Here is a 19,117-nt window from a genome sequence, read left to right on the forward strand (position 1 = left end):
AACTAGTCTGTGACAGCATGTTGTGGCACAATGATTAATTTTGTGTATTGCATTACTTAACAGCTCTAATAACCACAAGCTAGACAGCACTTGGTGTCATAACAGTTAAACCTGGTTGTGACATACTCTGGTACCTATGATTACCCCATGTGTGACTGGACACTGTAACAGATGCCACTGTGTCACTTCTCTTACATCTGTGTGTGGGAAAAGGTGTTAGCCCTATTTTGGACAGAACACTATTAACTCATTTTTAAATCAGTGACAGAAACTCACTTTGTTAAAGTCAACGCTAGGGTCATCAATGTAACCTTTTATGGAATCCTGTGTACAGTATATTAGTACTCTTGCAATGTGTATCAAGATGGATTGGGGTATATTTACTGAATTGCGGATTTTTAGAAGTGGAGATGTTGCCCATAGCTACCAATCAGATGCTACTTAACATTTATCTAGTACCTTATAGAAGATAATAGATAGGATCTGATTTTTTGCTATGGGCAACATCTCCACTTCTTAAAAGCCACACTTTAGTAAATATACCCTATTGTGTTGCTGTAGCATTGATACCCATAGAACTGCATAACATATTTACCAATACCTTAAGTATCTCTTTTGCACTTCTATGTAAAATGAGGCCAGTGGCGTGTGAGGCTGGAAGGTCAGATATCTGTCACAAATAATCATTTAAAGGCAGACATGTATTTTTCTTTAGAAAAACAAATTATTTTTATTATAATTTACCAACATGTGTAAAATATAAATAAGTGCAAACATCCTGGGTATTTGGCACCTTTAGGGGGAGCCATGTAAACATAAGTGAGGTCAGGATCACATATTCTGCCCTAGGGCAGGTGGTTATTCTGGTCCATAGTTGTTGTGCAAAATAGAATTCTGCAGTCAAAGTCTGTTGGCTGTAGTGATCAGCCAAGGTACTTACATATTTAACTTTACATTAACTTCATGTCTTTCATCTTGCCATTTTACCCATCTTTGGTCTAAAAACTTAGGAGTCAAGCTTTAAACAAGTCCTTTTATGATAAAATATCAAAGTCACTTTATGAAAGTTTGTGCAAAAGTTATGTCTGCTGGAGGCCTGTATTCAAACTTCTGTTCGTTTCATGCCCACATTGCTAGATGTATACTCTTTACATATACAGGTAATGCCCTGCAATGTGTGCGTTTATCCTCTGCCCTTCCAGCAGACTAAGGCTACGTAGGTGACATTGTAATAAATATTTCTTCTATTTCACCGTTGTGGACATTCAGTGCATGGCAGACGGACAGTTCTGGTCTTTTGCCAGGGAGGGAAACCAGAACTGAAGCCTGTGGAACAGCAGCTGACACTCCACTTCGCCCCTCCTTTGTCTTGCACCCGGCATGCAGTGTAAACTGGGAGGCTTGGGACAGTCTGTCAGTAATGCTGTGATTCATTGAAGTTGATTGTTTAGGAGTCTATGCCTGAGTATCTTGCTCTCTCGCTATGGGCACTTGGTGATTATTTAACACACTCCTAGAACACCTCTGTGCACAGTACAGTACTCTTTTCTTCACGAGCAGTGTTCATTTTCCCCTTTGTTCTGCATGGAACACTCTCTCTGTGTATCTGTGTTGTCTCACAGTCCAGCTTTTGTTCTTATTGATACTGATGATTTTGGCTATGCTTTCTTCATAGTGGACCCTTTCTTATTACACAGGAGAGTCATATTCCTGCAGAAAGTCCTTAAGCGGTAGGGGTAGCTGCTCTCTGGCTCCGTATCCTTCTAGCTGACCATTCACAGCTTTCCTGCAGAGATGCTGTAGGGATGATACACTAGAGGAGAGAGGCTTGGACAGCAGCAATGGGACACGCTCACCCCCAGAATAGATATAATAAGATCTCTTGCTGTTGCTGCTAGAGTCCTTGGTCGGCATATAATGCCTTAAAAGTTTCAGTACGCATTCAAATCGTGGCACTGGCTGTGAGCTACGTGGGTCAGTCTGCAGAGAGAAACCACAAGGCTCACACTGGATGCGCAAGTTCTTGGTGCCAGATTCAGTTTTGACACTGAGGGTGAAGAAGTGTCTGTGGTCAGAGCTGTCCCGGATAAGGAAGGTTCCTGCTGGTTCCGTGCTGAGGAGCAGGTTGGCTTGGGTCCCTGTCACAGTGCTCCAGTAAAATCCACTCTCCTGAAGTTTGTGCACAGCACTCAGCACCAGGTTGTATTCACTGCGAGAGGAGAAGGTCTTGAGTCGCAGGCTGGAGTCCAGAGCCCGGCTCATGCTCGGGAATTTGCTCTGTGTGACCATGACGGTGGGAGCCAGCGTTGCTGAAAGTTAGGATGCAATCTATATGCTTCTGGTGTATGCAAGGCTTCTTTCAGCTGCAGTATTCTGAACAAAGACAAGACAGTATGTTAGGATTCAGTACAGGGTATATAAAATGATTACATTATGTTAATACAAAGAAAACACTTTAAACCACTAACTGGCCTAAAACGTGAATTGTAACGGATGTAATGCATGGCTGTGTTTTTATACTAATGTAATGTGAGGGATAACATTTTATCTTTTCCAATCTCAATCTATGTGAGAGAGGGTTACCCACTTGCACCTTTCTTACCCAGCTCTGCCACATGGTTTTCATTTGACAATATAAAACTACTGAAACGTGGTAAACTTTAAACTGCCAGAAGAGGATTTACAAATGAAACACACTCTAAGTGGTTTTTAAATAACCCCAGATAATCCCTCTGAAATAACAACTATTGAACCTCACATTCCTTACCTGATAAATTATCAGCAGCCTAAGTTTAAGGATCACAAATACAGCTCCAGTCACAAAACGTGTATCCTTAGATGTTTCAGGCAATGCAAAGTCCTGTGCTTGATGTTGAATAGTCCGATTCAGGGGACACTATTATCCAGTATTGTGCTTACTTCTAGTTACAGATCAGTCTGTAACTCCATCAGCTCACATACACACCTCTTATACAGTGAGCTGACACTCCTCCTTCCCCCCCTGCACTACCGCCTCCTTCTGCTGGTCTATTCCTGGAAGAGCCTCTTCCTGTAATGTTAAAGCTGTGTATCATACACAAAGCTCAGTGACGGCAGGGTTCCAAATCCTGCCTCCCTATTCCTGGCAATGCTCAGAGCTATGGCTTCTTCCATTCTCTGGCACAGTTTCCTTCCAAGAATCACTAGGACACAGATATACAAACTATTACTATGACTTTTTCAATAATTCTGGAAATCACATTTTATCATTTGAAATGTTACACACCATCTGACAACTTCAACTAACAAAAACACATTACATTATTACTGCAAATATACATAATCAGCAGCAGTGGTTAGAGATTTCCTTTCTAAAGTTATGGGAATGCCTTCTACTACATAACCTCTATGTGTCTAGTAATCTTACTTTTTTTTTACACTTTATCAGGCTCTACATTTGCTGTATACATTGATTTTTTTGTACTTGTGTACTTTACGGACTCATTGCAGAGAGACTTGTGTACTTCACGGACTCATTGCAGAGAGAACACAATGAATGTTTTAAATGGTACTTGTGTACTTTACATACACAAGTACCGAAAGCTGTTCCCACCTAAAGAAGAAAGTTGTCCGCTCGCCTCGCTTTGCTTGCCACAAGGTTATATTCCCCCTCTATGCCCACTTGGATGGTAGGGAATGACGCTGGACACTGGCTGATGACGACAGGGTCCTCTCTGTGAAGGGGATTTAGACATTACCATGACTGATAATAATAATGGGTGTAGGACACTTGGGTTCTCTCTGCAATGAGTCCGTAAAGTACACAAGTACCGATTTTTTTACTTGAATGTTTATTATTTTTCCATTTTTGGCCCACCAGATGCCATGATGTTTTAGCAGAACCCCTAGATGGTTCCACCCAGTGCACTCTCTCTCCTCAGACGAGGTGCATCGTGCAAAAGTGTAAGCGTTCATCAGTCCAACCTCCTAACTCTTTAGAATGTAAAAGAGACTATGAATAGACTTCTCCACTAATGTTGCATGGGAAGGAACCAACGTATCCCACTTTTCTGCAAAGATTATACGCGTCGGAAAGTATGTCCTCTCTTTGCCCATCGTCCATTAGCTGTTGCACATTTTTTATACGTCGCAAGCACTGCCGTCTTGATCGCAAACCATGCGCTCTGGCAGATATTTAGGCGCACGTGCAAACCGAGATAATTTTGCACTTTGTAAATTACTTATTCCTTTATTCTGCTTTTGTAGGGCAGGTAGAAGCCATAACTGATATGAAGGTGTGGAAGCTGTGCAGTTGCAAAGGGCTCCAGAAGAATTAAGCATTTCTCTACTGTACATATTAGCAATATTTGTCCTCTCAGAAACAAAGCTTTTATGCTAGGCAGGAGCAAGTCTATACCCATATATAATCCATTCACAAATCTTGCCATCAGTCCTAACTACTCACCACCCAAAATCTGGCCAGGAAACCTTTGGTAATAGGATTTTCTCATAATTGTCATGTTCTCTTGCTAAAAAGAAGTCTGCATTAAATCTGTGACCCAGACCCACCACACATGACAATTCCTTGCAGTAGCAAATAACTTTCTTAGGTTTCGGTTCCTTATGTATAAAGCATGCTATTTAATTTTTGGAGAGAACTCCAGCCAATTAAATGATGTTATAGCGTTTGAGGTCTTGTAGATTCTTTTGGTGCTGACAGAGGGCCTGATTCAGCAAAGAACGCACGGATGGAGATGCACACACCCGTCCGCTGCGAGAATATGCTAATCAATGCATACGCACGGAGACCGCAGCACAAGATGCAGACGCCCAACCCCATGCTATGCTGCCCATCTCCTTTTACTCACAGCCTGATCAGCATGCAAGATATCATAAACATCGGTAACATCGAGAACCATCTGACCATTAGCATAATAGTGGTTGACCTGACCTGCCGCAGGATTTTGCACGCTTCCTGTGTACAGCTTACGGTATGGCTGAGTATGCCTCCGCACCGCCTTGATTATGCATGCCCCTGTAACGGCGTTATAACGCCTGCGTTCGCCTAACCACTCCGTCACCACCCACAAATGGCACTACCTGTCAATCAATATTGGAGGAGTCTGCGTGCACACTGCGTGTAGTCTGTATCCCCTAACTCGATCCCACTGGCCAGTTCGTGCATACGCAGTGCGAAAACATCGGCCAAGTGCGTTCGTTCTCTCCTTTGCGTTCATTGCTGAATCAGGCCCAGAGTTAATAAAGGCATAGGGCCAAATGTAAAAGGGTGAGAGTTTAGAAAATGTGTGAGTTTAGCAGTAAAACTCTCACACTAATACATTGATCGGGCTGTATTTTCAATACAGGAAACACCTGGATGAGAGTTTAAATCATGAGTTTTTTAATTCGAAAAATATGCAAGTTTGCATGTTCTGTGACTTTATTACATTGGCGAAGTGTAAAAATGTGAGTTTTCTCTCACATTTTCTAAACTCTCACCCTATTACATTTGGCCCATGGTGATTATGTGTGGAATTATCGTTGTATCTGATCTGCAGAATGTACACGTGTGTGTGTGTTTAGCTTTGACTCCCTGTGTCCTGTAACCACACATATACTCTGCGCTTCTGGGAATCTGGGCTTTGAAAACACAGCTGCTGCCTCTTGAGATGAAATGCAAACCGTATGCTGGAGGCAGAAGTCGTAGCAGCGGAGCCTAAGCTCACACTTGGCAACATTTTGTGGAATAGGAGAGAAAATACTTTAATGCAGAAAAAAAACCTATGCCCTGAGCATTGGAGAAAAATGAATAGAGCTCAGTGTGCTCTCACAGGGAGCAGCCTACACGGCCTCAAATAAACTTTATATTAGCAAAAGGAAAAAAATATTCTATGTAGAAAAACACTGATATGACGTTACTGAGGAAGCCTCACATTCCTTGTGTAGGCGCCACTGAAAGGCTGAGGTAATCCCTATCCTATGAGCACTGGCACTCTGACGCTGTGCCCATTTTTACACCCGTCTTTTCCTCTATAGTACAGTTGTCGAAATATACCATAGAGTGGGTTTTAGTACATAACAGATGAGGCCCATTATCAGGGGCGTAACTATACCTACGGGTGCCCCATAGCAAAAGATTTCACAGGCCCCTCTCTCAGCCAGCGCCCCCCCCTCTCAACCTACTGCCCCCGCTCTTGACCCGTGGACCCCCCTTGGCCTGAGGCCCCCCCGTACCCTCCTCATTCCCCGACTTACCTGATCCATGGTCGCGCTGTGCAGGGCAGGGGCACCTTCTCTCCCGGTCAGCTCCATCTCAGGCCATTCATCAAAAAGAATGCCTTTGTCTCGCGGAATGGCCCGCTGTCCCCCCACACTAGTATGGGGACAGAATTCTTCAAGCTCCAAAAATACTATATTTTCGGGACTTGACTGCGGGAGCATTTGCCATCTTGGGATGGCGTTTGCTCCCTCAATCCGCTCCTTCTCTATGGGAAAGAGTCCTCGGTTGGGAAGAGGGGTCCCTTTGGAACCCTCCGCCCCTGTCCGGCTCCTTCCGCCAGACACTGGGGCTTTTGTGATATTACCCAGCATTAGGGGTAGAGCGGGGGACGGGGCCACGCGATCACATCATTTTGGCCCCGCCTCCACTACACGATGCAGGGATTACTGGCAGGGGGTGGAGTCATGATGACGTGATTCAGCGTGAATCGCATCACTGCCCCCCCCCCCACCGCTTGCCTAATTTACAGGGTGCCGGGATCGCCATCCGATTTTCGGGAGGCTACCAGCCGGATCGGGAGAGTAGGCATGTATGGTCTGCACTCAGGTATGAGGGAGACCTGTTCTGTGTGAGACACATTCTAGTGAGCAGAGCCATCTCTCTCCTTGTCTTTTTGGTTTCCACGTCTGTGTTCTCGTATCCTGCTTCTTGCATGTTGTTTACAACACTTGCTTGTTATATACCTTGTCTAGAATGTCTTAGGTATTGTTTTATGTTTTTGAATGTCCACTTTGCCTTTAGGTCCTATATGCCTTTTGTAATATGCTCTGCTTCCCCGCTGTACAGTACTACAGATTTTGGTGGGGTCTTACAACAAACATTAATAATGATTATTTTGCCATTTATTAACATTAATGGGAGTCGCCATAGTTATTTTCTTGCTCAATGTAAAATTAAATATGTGCTATATAGGGTCATTTATTAATATTGATTGACGGTTTAAATCTGTACTAAAGCCATAGCAACCAAACAGACATTCGCCCACTTTACATTGTTTAACTTCCACAATACTGATGCCAGCTGATTGCTGATAGGCTGCTATGGTCTAATGCAGATTTGCATGTTATACAATGTCCATAAACCTTGCTAAGATTTGGAGGAAGCAACTATATATTGTTTATAAATTCAGTAATGTTTCTGAATAGTGACTCTTAAAAACACATGAAGTTCCTCTTTCTTGTAACACTGACAGAGATACCAATTTTTCTCAATAAAGCCTGACACACCCAGGAAGGGGGAAGGTCTCTTCTGCATGAGACACATTTTACTCACATTTATACTGAAAACCCACTACAATTCCCCTAAATGAATGAGTGGTGACTTTAGCACAAGAGTCCCGTAGGACTTTTCATCTCTCACTGGCCCTTTCCCACCATCTGCTTGTTGTCACCAATACTGTCTTTGGTTAAAGAGGATGCTAATGAAGATCACTGTACAGAATGCATCTAGCTGAATAAGTGCAAACCAACACATAGCTTACTGAGGGCTAATGTCATTTATATACATGTCTACTCTCCTAGTATGTCTGGGAGACTTCCAAATTTCAGGGAGTTCTCCGGAAATCCCGAGATAGTAGACCAGTCTTTCCCGGATCCTGCTCACTTACCTGGTGAATTGGGTGGTGCGAGGGCTTGATGATAGTGACCCACTTCATTCTGTGCATGCCTCACGCTTCTCAATGGCATAATTCGCAGCACTTCGCAGCACTGTCAGAGGCGTAATCATGCGATTAATGGTGCACCGCCCCACACATCTGTTTATTGGTGAGTATGTTTATATCATCTTGATATGTGGCCTTAACATAGTGTAGTTTGTAAGCTCTTTAGAGCAGCCCATAAAATCAGTGTTCTACTAAAATGCTGCTTGGCTTAGCCTCATCAACAGAGAAACAAAAAGACTGGGCGCTAATCAATTAATACAATATTATAATTAAGAGCAGCAAATTCACCCAATGGACGTGTGTCTGCCCACTACTAATATAGACATTGTCTTGTTGTGGCTTAGGGGCCCATTTATTAATGATCGCATTTTGCAATGTGATCAGGGCATGCAGTATCGCCCCTGATCGCATTGCAAAATGCGATCCTATCTGCCGGATGTATTATCCGGGACATGCAGGGAGACGGGCTCCGAAAAGAGCCCGTCCCTGCGATGTCTCCGGAGGGCAGTCGGGGCTTCTGCGCATGCGCAGTCCCGCGGACTGCACATGAGCGGCGCCCATTGCCGGCGGAGGGATCTGGCAGATCCCTCCGCCGGCTGATATGCGGTAAGTGCCCATAGGAAACAGCGGCTAACGTTATCTTTAGATAGCGTTAGCTGCTGGGGCCAATATCGGGAATGCTTCGCATTCCTGATATTGATACATTTGGCAGCATCGCATCCCCCATAGAAACCTATGGGGGAGGCGGCTGCCGGCGGCAATGGAGGGATCGCAGCAGGTATCGGAGATACCTGCTGCGGTCCCTCCTTCATACATTCGGGGGATACTAAGTATTTGAGGTAAACCCCCGAAAACACGTGTTTTCGGGGAATTTACCTCAAATGCACTTTGATAAATGGGCCCCTTAGCCTCATTTATGGTTTCATGAGAGAGGAGACCTTTTTATATTATGAGGCAGAGCCGTAACTAGACTTTTTGGTGCCCTGTGCCAGAGAGAGCATTGGTGCCCCCCCCTCCCCATTTTTTCAAATAGGGGCATTAGATAGTGCACCTGAAATAGGGCCATGGCTTCAAGGGGAAGGACCAGGGGAGATATAGGGGAGGCCAGGAGATGCTGGGGATAAAAGAAGAGGAAGCTACAAGTGACAATGATAATAAACAGTGAAATTGACAGGCCCAAACAGTGCCCCCTGCCCTGCACAGGTTACACCACCCTAGTTATGGCCCTGTTAAAAGGAGTAGACCTAAAAATGCCTTCCATCACAGAAAGAGATGCAAAGGGCATTCTTTTATAAGATCACAAATCCTGGTGTGTTGTAAAATTCAAGCTCTTTTGCAAAATGAAAATGGCTGTGCACCCATCCATGTAAAGAACACTAAAATACACTTTCTCTAGCCACACCTATGCAACTAGCCCTAGTCCATACATAGCAAGGAATGCTTTCACTGTGCAAAATTCTGCACCTTTGCAAATGCCACCAGTGCACCTTAGTAGAATTCTAGTTGCACCACCACAAATCAATTTGCGTGTCTTCACAAGAGTAATTAAGTGTAAATTAGATCTACTGTTTTAAAGAGGAGAAATCAGAACTTTTTGGAATGTACAAATGATTACTTTAAGTACAGTGCATCATTGTGTTTATGAGGTTACCTGAACTTTAGCCTCAAATTCCTGTCATTTTATTTTTGTGTCTTAGGGTCTGATTCAGAGATGGACACCAATGCCACTGCAGCTGCAAATGTGTACGCAGTGGATGTGGGAAAATATGCAAATGCTGCAGCCCCCTGGATTTGCATTGAGACACCCACCGGCGGCTCCGCAAATCCAAACAGCTGCATGCAAAGATGCAGCATTGGTCGCAGATCAGTCAATAAGCCTTCTGAGTATCCCTATGGTCGCACAGAATGGGCGCGGGAACTTAGACGCTGGAGACATTTTTACTGCAAACAGGATTGAAGTCGCAGGCTGAGACCTGCCCCGAAAACAGTTGTGACATGCCTGCGTTTGAGTCCCCCACCCACACACCCCCATACAGTCCCTGCCTGTCAATCACTTTGTGAATTATCCTTACTGTGAGCAATAACGGTAATGAAACTTGAAGCATGCACAGTGCTAATCGGGAGCAGATCACCGATAATCTCATAAGTGCGTAAACCATGACACTGCGCCTATCCCTCAATCAGGCCCTTAGTCTTTGCAGTATAGCTGTGATTTTAAGCCCAGATTTGGATTCTTTTACTTCTGCCTAAATATACTGTGTCATTTTTCTATATCGCCGCGAGCTCTATGGCCATACTTCCCAACTCTCCTGCAATGGCGCTCCCGGCCACCCACAAGAGAAGGCAAGTCTCCTGGACTGGCCCCCCCAGCCCTCTTCCCGGGCAAAAGTGGGGGGTCTGGAGGGGGGCGATGATGCGATTTGCGCTGAATCGCGTTATCGTAGCCCCACTCTAGCTTTACAATCCCGGAAATCTCAGCATTGTATATCAGGGGTGGGGCCGCGATCCACCACACTCCCACACCGCCCACCATTGCCGCCGTCACACCACCTGCAGCGTCACCCTGGCTGCCCCCTCCCGGATGATTGCTGTATTTTATTTTGCATGTGGAAAACATCACTCTATGAGTAATATCCCATAGCTCAGTAAATACGCAATACGACTAGGGTTGTGAAAGAAGACTGATAGGAATATGAATATGTATTTTTGAGGAACAAAACTATTTATATGTGTAACTCTTCTCTATAGACATGGTTTATGATAGAATTACACCAAACAGACATTGTCAACATTTGCACAATGACACTACATCGGTGTCGACATGCAGAATGTTAACATAGTTAATGTTGAAACTACGACCATGTTGACATGGTCAATGTCAACGTTACAACCAATGTCGAAATTTTTTATGTCCTACATTGTGAATGTCGACATAATACACCACACCTTCCAGATGGCTTTTTCCAGTGTTTTGTGACCTTGGGCCTGATTCTGTATGCCGACCTGTAGCGTACCACTCTGATTTAGGACCATTGTCTGCCTAACTTTACATTTCCTGAAATGGTGATTCCTAGATATTTTTCTTCTTCATTAGTTGATATTTTAGTGCCTTTAATACTATATTTAATATTTAGGTTTTTGAAACCCAAGCACATGGTTAGGGATGGACATGGGAAGGCCGGCATTGAATGGGTGCCAGGCTTCCGACATTAAATCCAGCTATGTGATGGCAACTAGCCATCGTATTGCAACCATTAGATATTATAACCATTGTGATGGTTATACTTCTGGCCAAAAAGAGGACGGAACCTCGCTGCACCCCCATTAACGCATGCACACGGCAGCTATTCTCCTGCTGCTCATCCGCTGCAGAGCTATGCTATGCAGAGCAGCGGTGTGTGCCCCCCCAACAGCCAGCCATCGGACGGGAATCGGAAAGCTGCATCCGATGGCTGGCAACCATCCAATTCCCGGTATTCGAAGGAAAAAGTGCTTCCATCAAATAGGAAACATCAATGGTTGCTAACCATTGGTTTCCGATGTCCATCCCCACACATTGTTTTGCATTTTTATCACAATACACCATTTCACAGAGTCATTCTAGGTCAGCAATCATTTTGTTTACTCTTACCCGACCAAAGTGTCTACCCTGTTGCCTATCATTGCACCAACTACAAAAAGGCAGACTGAGGAACAGATTTATCAAAGCTTGGAGAGAGATAAGTACTAACAAATCATCTCCTAATTGTCACTTTATAGGCTATGTTCGAAAAATGACAGGAGCTGATGGTTGGTACTTTATCTCTCTCCAAGCTTTGCTAAATCTCCCCCTTTATCTTCAATACAACTAGTATTGTCCATTTACTACAACTCTGCTATCTTTCAACCAACATCTAATCCAATCCAAAGTTTCTAATTTATTTAGCAGCCTTCGGTATAGAAGTGTCAGAGGCTTTCATAAAACATACATATGCTATATATTCGACTTTATCCTGATCTATTACTGTAGTCACTATGGTAAATAAAACTTAAGATGATTTGGTTGATGTGATCTCCCCCACTAAATCTATGATGCTTGGAATCTTGCAAGTTTTTGGGTATTCTACAATTATTTCAGAGATGTTTCTGTTAATTTTCCCATTACTGATGTCAGATGGGATGTAGTTAGTTTACCGCTGCACGGGATGCTGGTGGTCGGAATCCCTGCCCGCGGCCAGAACACCGGTGCCGGAATCCCGACAGCCGGTATCCCAAAAGTAAGTATAGCAAGCCTAGTTAGCTTGTAGCCACGGGGGTAGGGAGGGTTAGGTTTAAGGCACCACTGGGGAGATAGGATTAGGCTGCGGGAGGGGGGAGGTTAGGGTTAGGCTGCGGGCAGGGGGGTTAGATCTAGGCACCACCGGGGGAGTTAGGCATTAAGGGAGGATGGTTAGGTTTAGGCACTAAGGGGTGAGGGTTAGGTTTAGGCACTAATGGGGAGGGTTAGGGTTAGGATGCAGGAAGGGAGAGTTAGGGGGTGAAGGGATAATATACTTACTGATCCCGTCGGGATTCTCAGCATCGGGATGCTGCTATCTGTCTTTTAACGGCCGGCATCCCGACTACCGGTCTCCCATACACTACCCTGTCCGATTCACTGGTCTGTAGTTGCCAGACTCTTTTTTACTTCCACTTTGTACAATCGCTCTGATCTTCTGCAATTGCACATATTAATTATAACAAAACTGGCTGAATAATTATGTTACTGGTGCTCCAAGCACATCTTTAAGCTCTTCAGGGCCTGATTCTGAGTCAGACACAAGGCAACTGCAAGTGCAGCCAGATTTACGCCCTTATGCTAATGTGAGTATTTGTATGGCTTCATGCATATAGTTGCACCGCCCAGTGTTTTTGTATCCACAGCAGTCATCATTACTATCAGCACTTACTGTACACTGGCCTCATGCTGGGTGCAAAAGATCCATCAGAGATCAGTGTTAATGTTGGAATGAATACAGGAATCTAATTATTACTTTAATACAGGCGTCCCTCCATCATATGCACACCTCAGAATAGCACACATCACATGCACGCTTCAGAATAGCACAGAAGTACTTTAATACAGGCGTCCCTCCATCACATGCACGCCTCAGAATAGCACACATCACATGCACGCTTCAGAATAGCACAGAAGTACTGTAATACGGGCGTCCCTCCATCACATGCACGCTTCAGAATAGCACAGAAGTACTGTAATACGGGCGTCCCTCCATCACATGCACGCCTCAGAATAGCACAGAAGTACTGTAATACGGGCGTCCCTCCATCACATGCACGCCTCAGAATAGCACAGAAGTACTGTAATACGGGCGTCCCTCCATCACATGCACGCCTCAGAATAGCACAGAAGTACTTTAATACAGGCGTCCCTCCATCACATGCACGCCTCAGAATAGCACAGAAGTACTTTAATACGGGCGTCCCTCCATCACATGCACGCCTCAGAATAGCACAGAAGTACTGTAATACGGGCGTCCCTCCATCATATGCACACCTCAGAATAGCACAGAAGTACTTTAATACAGGCGTCCCTCCATCATATGCACGCTTCAGAATAGCACAGAAGTCTGGCTACATGCCCATGATACTCCCATTAAATGCCTTGTCTGCGTTTGCAAGATATCCACACAGTTGACAACCAGAAACAACCATTTAACTAACAGAAAGAACCATCTGTGCAGATAGCCTCCATCAAGGCACGTATGCGTGGTACGGCGCATGCAGTTTGCTAAAAATTGGTACATGCATCCATCTCAGAAGCCGGCCATTAGCATCCTTGGCTCTATCTCATTTGGAGGGAGATGTATCAAACCTTGGTAAGGCCTAATGTGGAGACAGATAAAGCACCAACCAATCAGCTTCTGTCATTTTACAGGCTGTGCTTAAAAAATGACAGGAGCTGATTTGTTGGTACTTTATCTCTCTCCACTTTTTCTTTCTACAAGCTTTTATAAATCTCTCTTCTGGTCACATTGACTTGTACACTTTCAGCTTTGAGCGTTCTGCTAGATTATAATCTGTAAGCGAACTCCTATCAGCATTATTTGCAAATAAGTATTAAGATGATTTGCTATACCCTTATCTATCTTGGTCTGTAGTCTTATTATTCTTCCTTTTGTTTTTTTTCTTTCACTTACATCCCTAAAAAAGGTTTGTCCCCTTTTCCTACAAATTTTGTCATCTTCTCAATTTGTGCTTTTGCAATTATACAAGTTATACTTCTTTTTAGGAATTCTTCTATATTAGTATTATTCTATTATTTATTACCATTTTATTTATAGAGCATACACAAAGTACACAGCGCTTTACAAAGAGCATTTCAATCATTCCCATCAGTCCCTGCCCCAGTGGAACTTACAATCTATGGGCCTGATTCCGACCCGCTCGTAAGATGCGACAGCTCGCATCCAGCGTATGCAAATTTTTCAAAGTGACGACATGGGAAGCGATCGCTCGCCAAGGCATAAGCACACCCACTTTGGCTGTGCGAGTGATCGCTCTGTGTATGCAGACACCCGTTAGTGTATGTTGAGACGCCCACTTGCACACGTCATCTCCAGGAAGTGTATTAAAACACTGGTACATCGAGCACCCTGCCGCAAGCACTGCAAGGACTTCAGTGTAAAAAACAGGCATGTGACGTGTACTATGACACTGCCTGTTAATTATGCATGCCTTAAAAACGGCGTTGAAACACCCAGGCACGCCTGCGTTCGCACCTCCACACCCCCGTTATTAGTGTCCTGCCCCTGCTACCACCCACAAATGGCCTCTCCTGTCACTCATTTCACTGAGCTGTCTTTGCTGGGTGAGCGAGCAGCCTGCGATCGCACAGAGTAGTTCACGCATGCGCAGAACCAAGCATGCGCAAACTATCGGGCCGCTTGCGAGTGCACAGCGCTAGCGAGCAGGTCTGGATCAGGCCCTATATCCCCTACCACATGCTCACATATACCTATTAGGGTTCATTTTCTCTCAGAAGCCAATTAACCTACCAGTATGTTTTTGTAATGTGGGAGGAAATCGAAGCACCTGGAGAAAACCTACGGGGTATATATACAAACTCCACACAGACTAACTATGACCGGAAACTGAACTCATGACCTCAGTGCTGTGTGACAGTAATGCTAACCACTACATCAACCATGGTCCATGCCTCCTTATGTACACGCTGGGTGTCTGCCCCTTCTTTGTCCAAACTTAGATTAACAGCTGAAAAGTCACTAAAGATGTATTTCATATCATCTGCAGCAATTTGTTTATTTGTCAGTATCAGTTATGTTTTTAGGTTAAAAGCTATTTATTCGGCAAAATACCTCTACCCTATGTTATCATCCATTATAAACTGTGTCTGGTTCCTCCTTCTAGGATGCAGGTCGTAAACGTTAAATCCAAAGGTGGACAGTTAAATTTCCTCATAAGCTTACTCAATGTAGCCTTTAAGGGACTTCACATTCTGTTGGTGTTGCTTTGTCACAGTCCATCTGCTGTTTATATACACTTTATATTTCTAGATCACTGTGTAAAGTCAAGTAGTACTTTATACATCATTTGGAAGGATAACCAGAATTTCTCATGCTTCATCCAGGGGCAGTATTTCTGGGGTGAAGACACCAAGCACATCAAAAGTTCCTTGAATTGCATGGGGATAAGGTACAGCCTTGTCTACACCTATTTCAGGGAAAACATTACAGGAAACAGTTTATTATTGGTTTGGGAGGCACACAAATGTGTGTTTAGTGATACCTCATAGTTCATGGCACATACCTCAAAGTAACACAGTGACAGAAAATGAATACCACCCTCTTAAATATAGCTAAGCTGGAGCTTGTACACAAGTGATCTAACTCAAAGAGCTAGTGGATCAATGCCAGAAGCTATATATCAGTTGTATGAATTTGCTAATAGAAGTTGAAAACTTCTAACCAGAGCTCTTTGTAAAGAGTATGTTTGTCCATATTTTGAGAATTAAAATATCTTCTGCGTAACTTACATTTTGGACCTCTTTGTGAAACCCGGGCCCCTCCAACAAGTCGGTAATGAATACCCACCCCCCCTCCTCCCCCCCGATATCGATAGCTTCAGCAGTCGGAACGGTCAGTGCCACTTACTGTTCATACATTGCCCTGCTCATTGGAACTGCTATCTTGTAGCTTGATAATGCCATTCGCCCCTGTCATATAACACCGGACCCCTCAATTGTACATGGGGGAGATGTGGTATCAGCGCACGTTATAACACTTCTTTCTCATATCGCCGGATAATACATCTCCCTCACAATCCAATTACAAATGCTAATTTGAGCTACCCGCAGCGAGATTGTGCCAAGGTTGATCATGAAAAAATTAGGGATGTGCAGGCTCGGATTAATTTGGATTTTTCCTGTCGATAATCTGGTCTCTGGAAGAGGCAAAACGTCATCTTTCATGGTCAAACATCATTCCTGGACAAAAGTCCATTAAAGATGATGTTTGTCCATGAAAGATGACGTTTTGCCTTTCTGAGACCAGATTTTTGGCGGGAAAATCCGAACAAATCCGAGCCTGCACATCCCTAGAAAACATTTTGAAAAAAGTGACAAATGAGATAGCAGAACCATATAGCTGGCTAGTAGAGGTCATAACGAAATTGCTATAGGTTCTTTTTTTGCACATTTTAAAAATGGTTGAAAAATGATAGGAAGCAAGTGTTTTTCAGCAAATTAAAGTCTGCTTGTACAGTGATTTTGCGGTGTTTTTAAACAAGTTTGTAAAAAGTCAGAATAGACACTTTTACCTCTCATCTTCAAAATCAAAAACACCTCTACCATCAATACATCTCCACATACCTGTCCCACATCATTTACACCTCCACGTACCTGCCCCACATCATTTACACCTCCACATACCTGCCCCACATCAGTTACACCTCCACATACCTGCCCCACATCAGTTACACCTCCACATACCTGCCCCACATCATCTAACCCATTATTCAGCTTTTTAGAGCACGCAGTGAGTACTCAAACTGTGTATGCCACCGTAGTGGCTAATTTATGCTCTCGGCCTGTCACTCGCTCTGCATGGTCTCTGTGATCACAGTGAGGCATTCGCGTATGCGCACTGCGATGCATACGCGTGTGTCGTACACAACAATCGCCCATCTGCGTACGCTTTAGCAATAGCGATCCTTGATGAATCAGGCCCTGTGTCCAGACATTTTTAACATAAAATAAAGATTTTCCCTCCTTCTCACCTGCTCGGGGGGTGGGGGGAGCACAAAAAAAAAAAAACACGTGAATTTCTTCTGAAAAAGCAATGCAAGTTTGTATTTGACTTGCAACTGAAATTTGCAGTGCAAGTTTGTCGTAAGAACTGCTCGCAGGCTGCAACTTGCACCTAACTGAATTGATTCTGTGGTATCAATTATTTAATTCAACCTAGTCTGCTTACATTGGAAACTAAGTAGGGCTAATTCTCACACTGAGGGGCCTATCTATCATTGGGGGCTAAACAAGGCCGTGGGGGATACTTTAGTATCCCCCTTGCCACGGGGGGATACTTAGCACCGAAACAATTCATAATTGCTCCGATGCAGCTGTCCCCGCGATTAGCAGCGCAGCTACAGGAGTAGCTGAGTAACTTACCTGTCCTCGCAGCTGGCTTCTGGAGTCAGTGAGGAGGCAGCGGAGGACTCGTATCCCTCTTCACATCCCAGGACCTTCTTCCCATAGGATGGCGTTTGTTCTCACATGCAAACTCCGAAAACTTTCAGTTTTCGGAGTTTGCTGAATATCAGGTGGTCCTATTCAGACCCCAGATGATGAATGGCTAGGCAACTTAAATATGCGGAAACTATCAGTGGCGGTTTGTCACAATTCCCTGATCCCCAGATGCCAGGGTAGGAGCATACAACATGTTGGATTTCCCTGATTTTCTGATCCCGACTAAAAATGATCGGAATTGGCAAATCGGTGATTTTTAACATGCATAATTTCCCCGACGGATCGCCAATTATTGAGCCCGTTTTGATCGCCGATCAACGGATCGGGGAATTGCGGCGCGGATGTATGGGCCCCTGAAGCTGAGGCTGATAGTGTAAAAACGTGGATGTATGGGCCCCTGAAGCTGAGGTTGTAAAAACGTATGTGAGCTAAAACTCCTCCATGGCACTTGTGATGAGATGCAGTGTGCTGCTGAGGCAACGTGACACACACACACATGTAATAGCTCTATATGATGATGATACACACAATAAGTTAGCTGAGGCTCCTGTCTAGTAGTCGGGCTCCGGCACATCAGTGATATCAGCTGATAGATAACGTGCCCGGACAGAAGGAGTAATACAGAGTACATACTGTACCACACACGCAGACAGCCAGCTCTCACCTCACAGGGCGGGGCCGTGCGGCCGCTGCGATATCCGGATAAGATGGCGGCGCCCTCTGTGCTCTGGAGGCGGCTCCGGGGTCCCGGGCTTATGGCTCTACTTGCCCGTCTCTGGGACCGGGACCGTGCGGGCAGGTATGCGCCAGTGTCAGTAGGCGACTGTGTGTCCCTTGTCATATAAATTTGTGTCATCATACCCTACCTGCCCCCGGGCACAGGGTAACTGCCCTCTGCTGTGCTAGTTACGTCCATCTTATTTATATTCATATAAGTACTATATGGCAGAGCTTCAGCGGCCATATACCCTCATGGCCACTGCCCCGCGTACTCCTAATTCTGTAACGGTCCGGCTCAGCCATTTCCTGACTGCCTAGTAGTAATACCCCTTGTGTCTGTATATCTATTTAATTGCCGGTATGTACTTAAGTTATGTGCAATTACATTTAATCCCTGTTCGTCACATTCCCTTTGTATGTATACCTATATAATTGGCCGGTATTTACTCATTGATTTCTTCACTCCTAGTAATGCCCCCTTGTCTATATAGCTATATAACTGCCTACAACCGACATGACCTGTTCCATTAGGTACAAAATGCTCTGCTCCTGGACTTCCCGCCTAATGTATGATTGCAGTCACCTGTGTTGAACTAGATAATTGATGAGACAGGTGTTTCACCACAGGTGGCTGCAATCATACATTAGGTGGGAAGTCCAGGAGCAGAGCATTTTGCACCTAATGGATGGGTCATGTTGCAGGGTCTGTAATTGCCCAGTATAATTATGTGCAATA

The 19,117-nt window shown here is 44.5% G+C and overlaps 2 protein-coding genes across 4 annotated transcripts in view; one reads left to right on the plus strand and one right to left on the minus strand.

Moving 5' to 3' along the window:
• Window positions 1-704: 704 nt before the first annotated feature.
• SOCS3 (suppressor of cytokine signaling 3) lies at window positions 705-18,867 on the minus strand. Of its 2 annotated transcripts, none has more exons than XM_088475310.1 (2): window positions 18,326-18,867; window positions 705-2,373 (listed from the first exon to the last, which is right to left on the minus strand). In XM_088475310.1, exon 2 carries the CDS (start codon window positions 2,287-2,289, stop codon window positions 1,690-1,692), a length of 600 nt encoding a protein of 199 aa, XP_088331436.1. In that variant the 5' UTR covers window positions 2,290-2,373; window positions 18,326-18,867; the 3' UTR covers window positions 705-1,689. The 2 variants fall into 2 exon arrangements, with proteins under 2 accessions (XP_088331436.1, XP_088331427.1); XM_088475301.1 differs by lacking the exon at window positions 18,326-18,867 and adding an exon at window positions 2,768-2,951 and having other exon boundaries at window positions 706-2,373.
• Window positions 18,240-19,117, plus strand: part of PGS1 (phosphatidylglycerophosphate synthase 1) — a 97,947-nt gene continuing 97,069 nt past the window's right edge. For both annotated transcript variants that reach the window (XR_015878837.1, XM_088475293.1), the window contains exon 1: window positions 18,240-18,460. Coding sequence is in view for 1 of the 2 variants with exons in the window: in XM_088475293.1 (XP_088331419.1) it covers window positions 18,369-18,460 (92 nt within the window). In the remaining variant the exon portion in view is untranslated. The remainder of the gene's footprint in view (window positions 18,461-19,117) is intronic.

Source organism: Taudactylus pleione, unplaced genomic scaffold (genome assembly GCF_031769625.1).
Source record: "Taudactylus pleione unplaced genomic scaffold, aTauple2 ptg000016l, whole genome shotgun sequence".
NCBI lineage: Eukaryota > Metazoa > Chordata > Amphibia > Anura > Myobatrachidae > Taudactylus > Taudactylus pleione.

Coding starts and splice junctions, on each gene's coding strand:
- SOCS3 (XM_088475310.1), bottom strand. CDS start 2,289: ATGGTCACACAGAGCAAATTCCCGAGCATGAGCCGGGCTCTGGACTCC.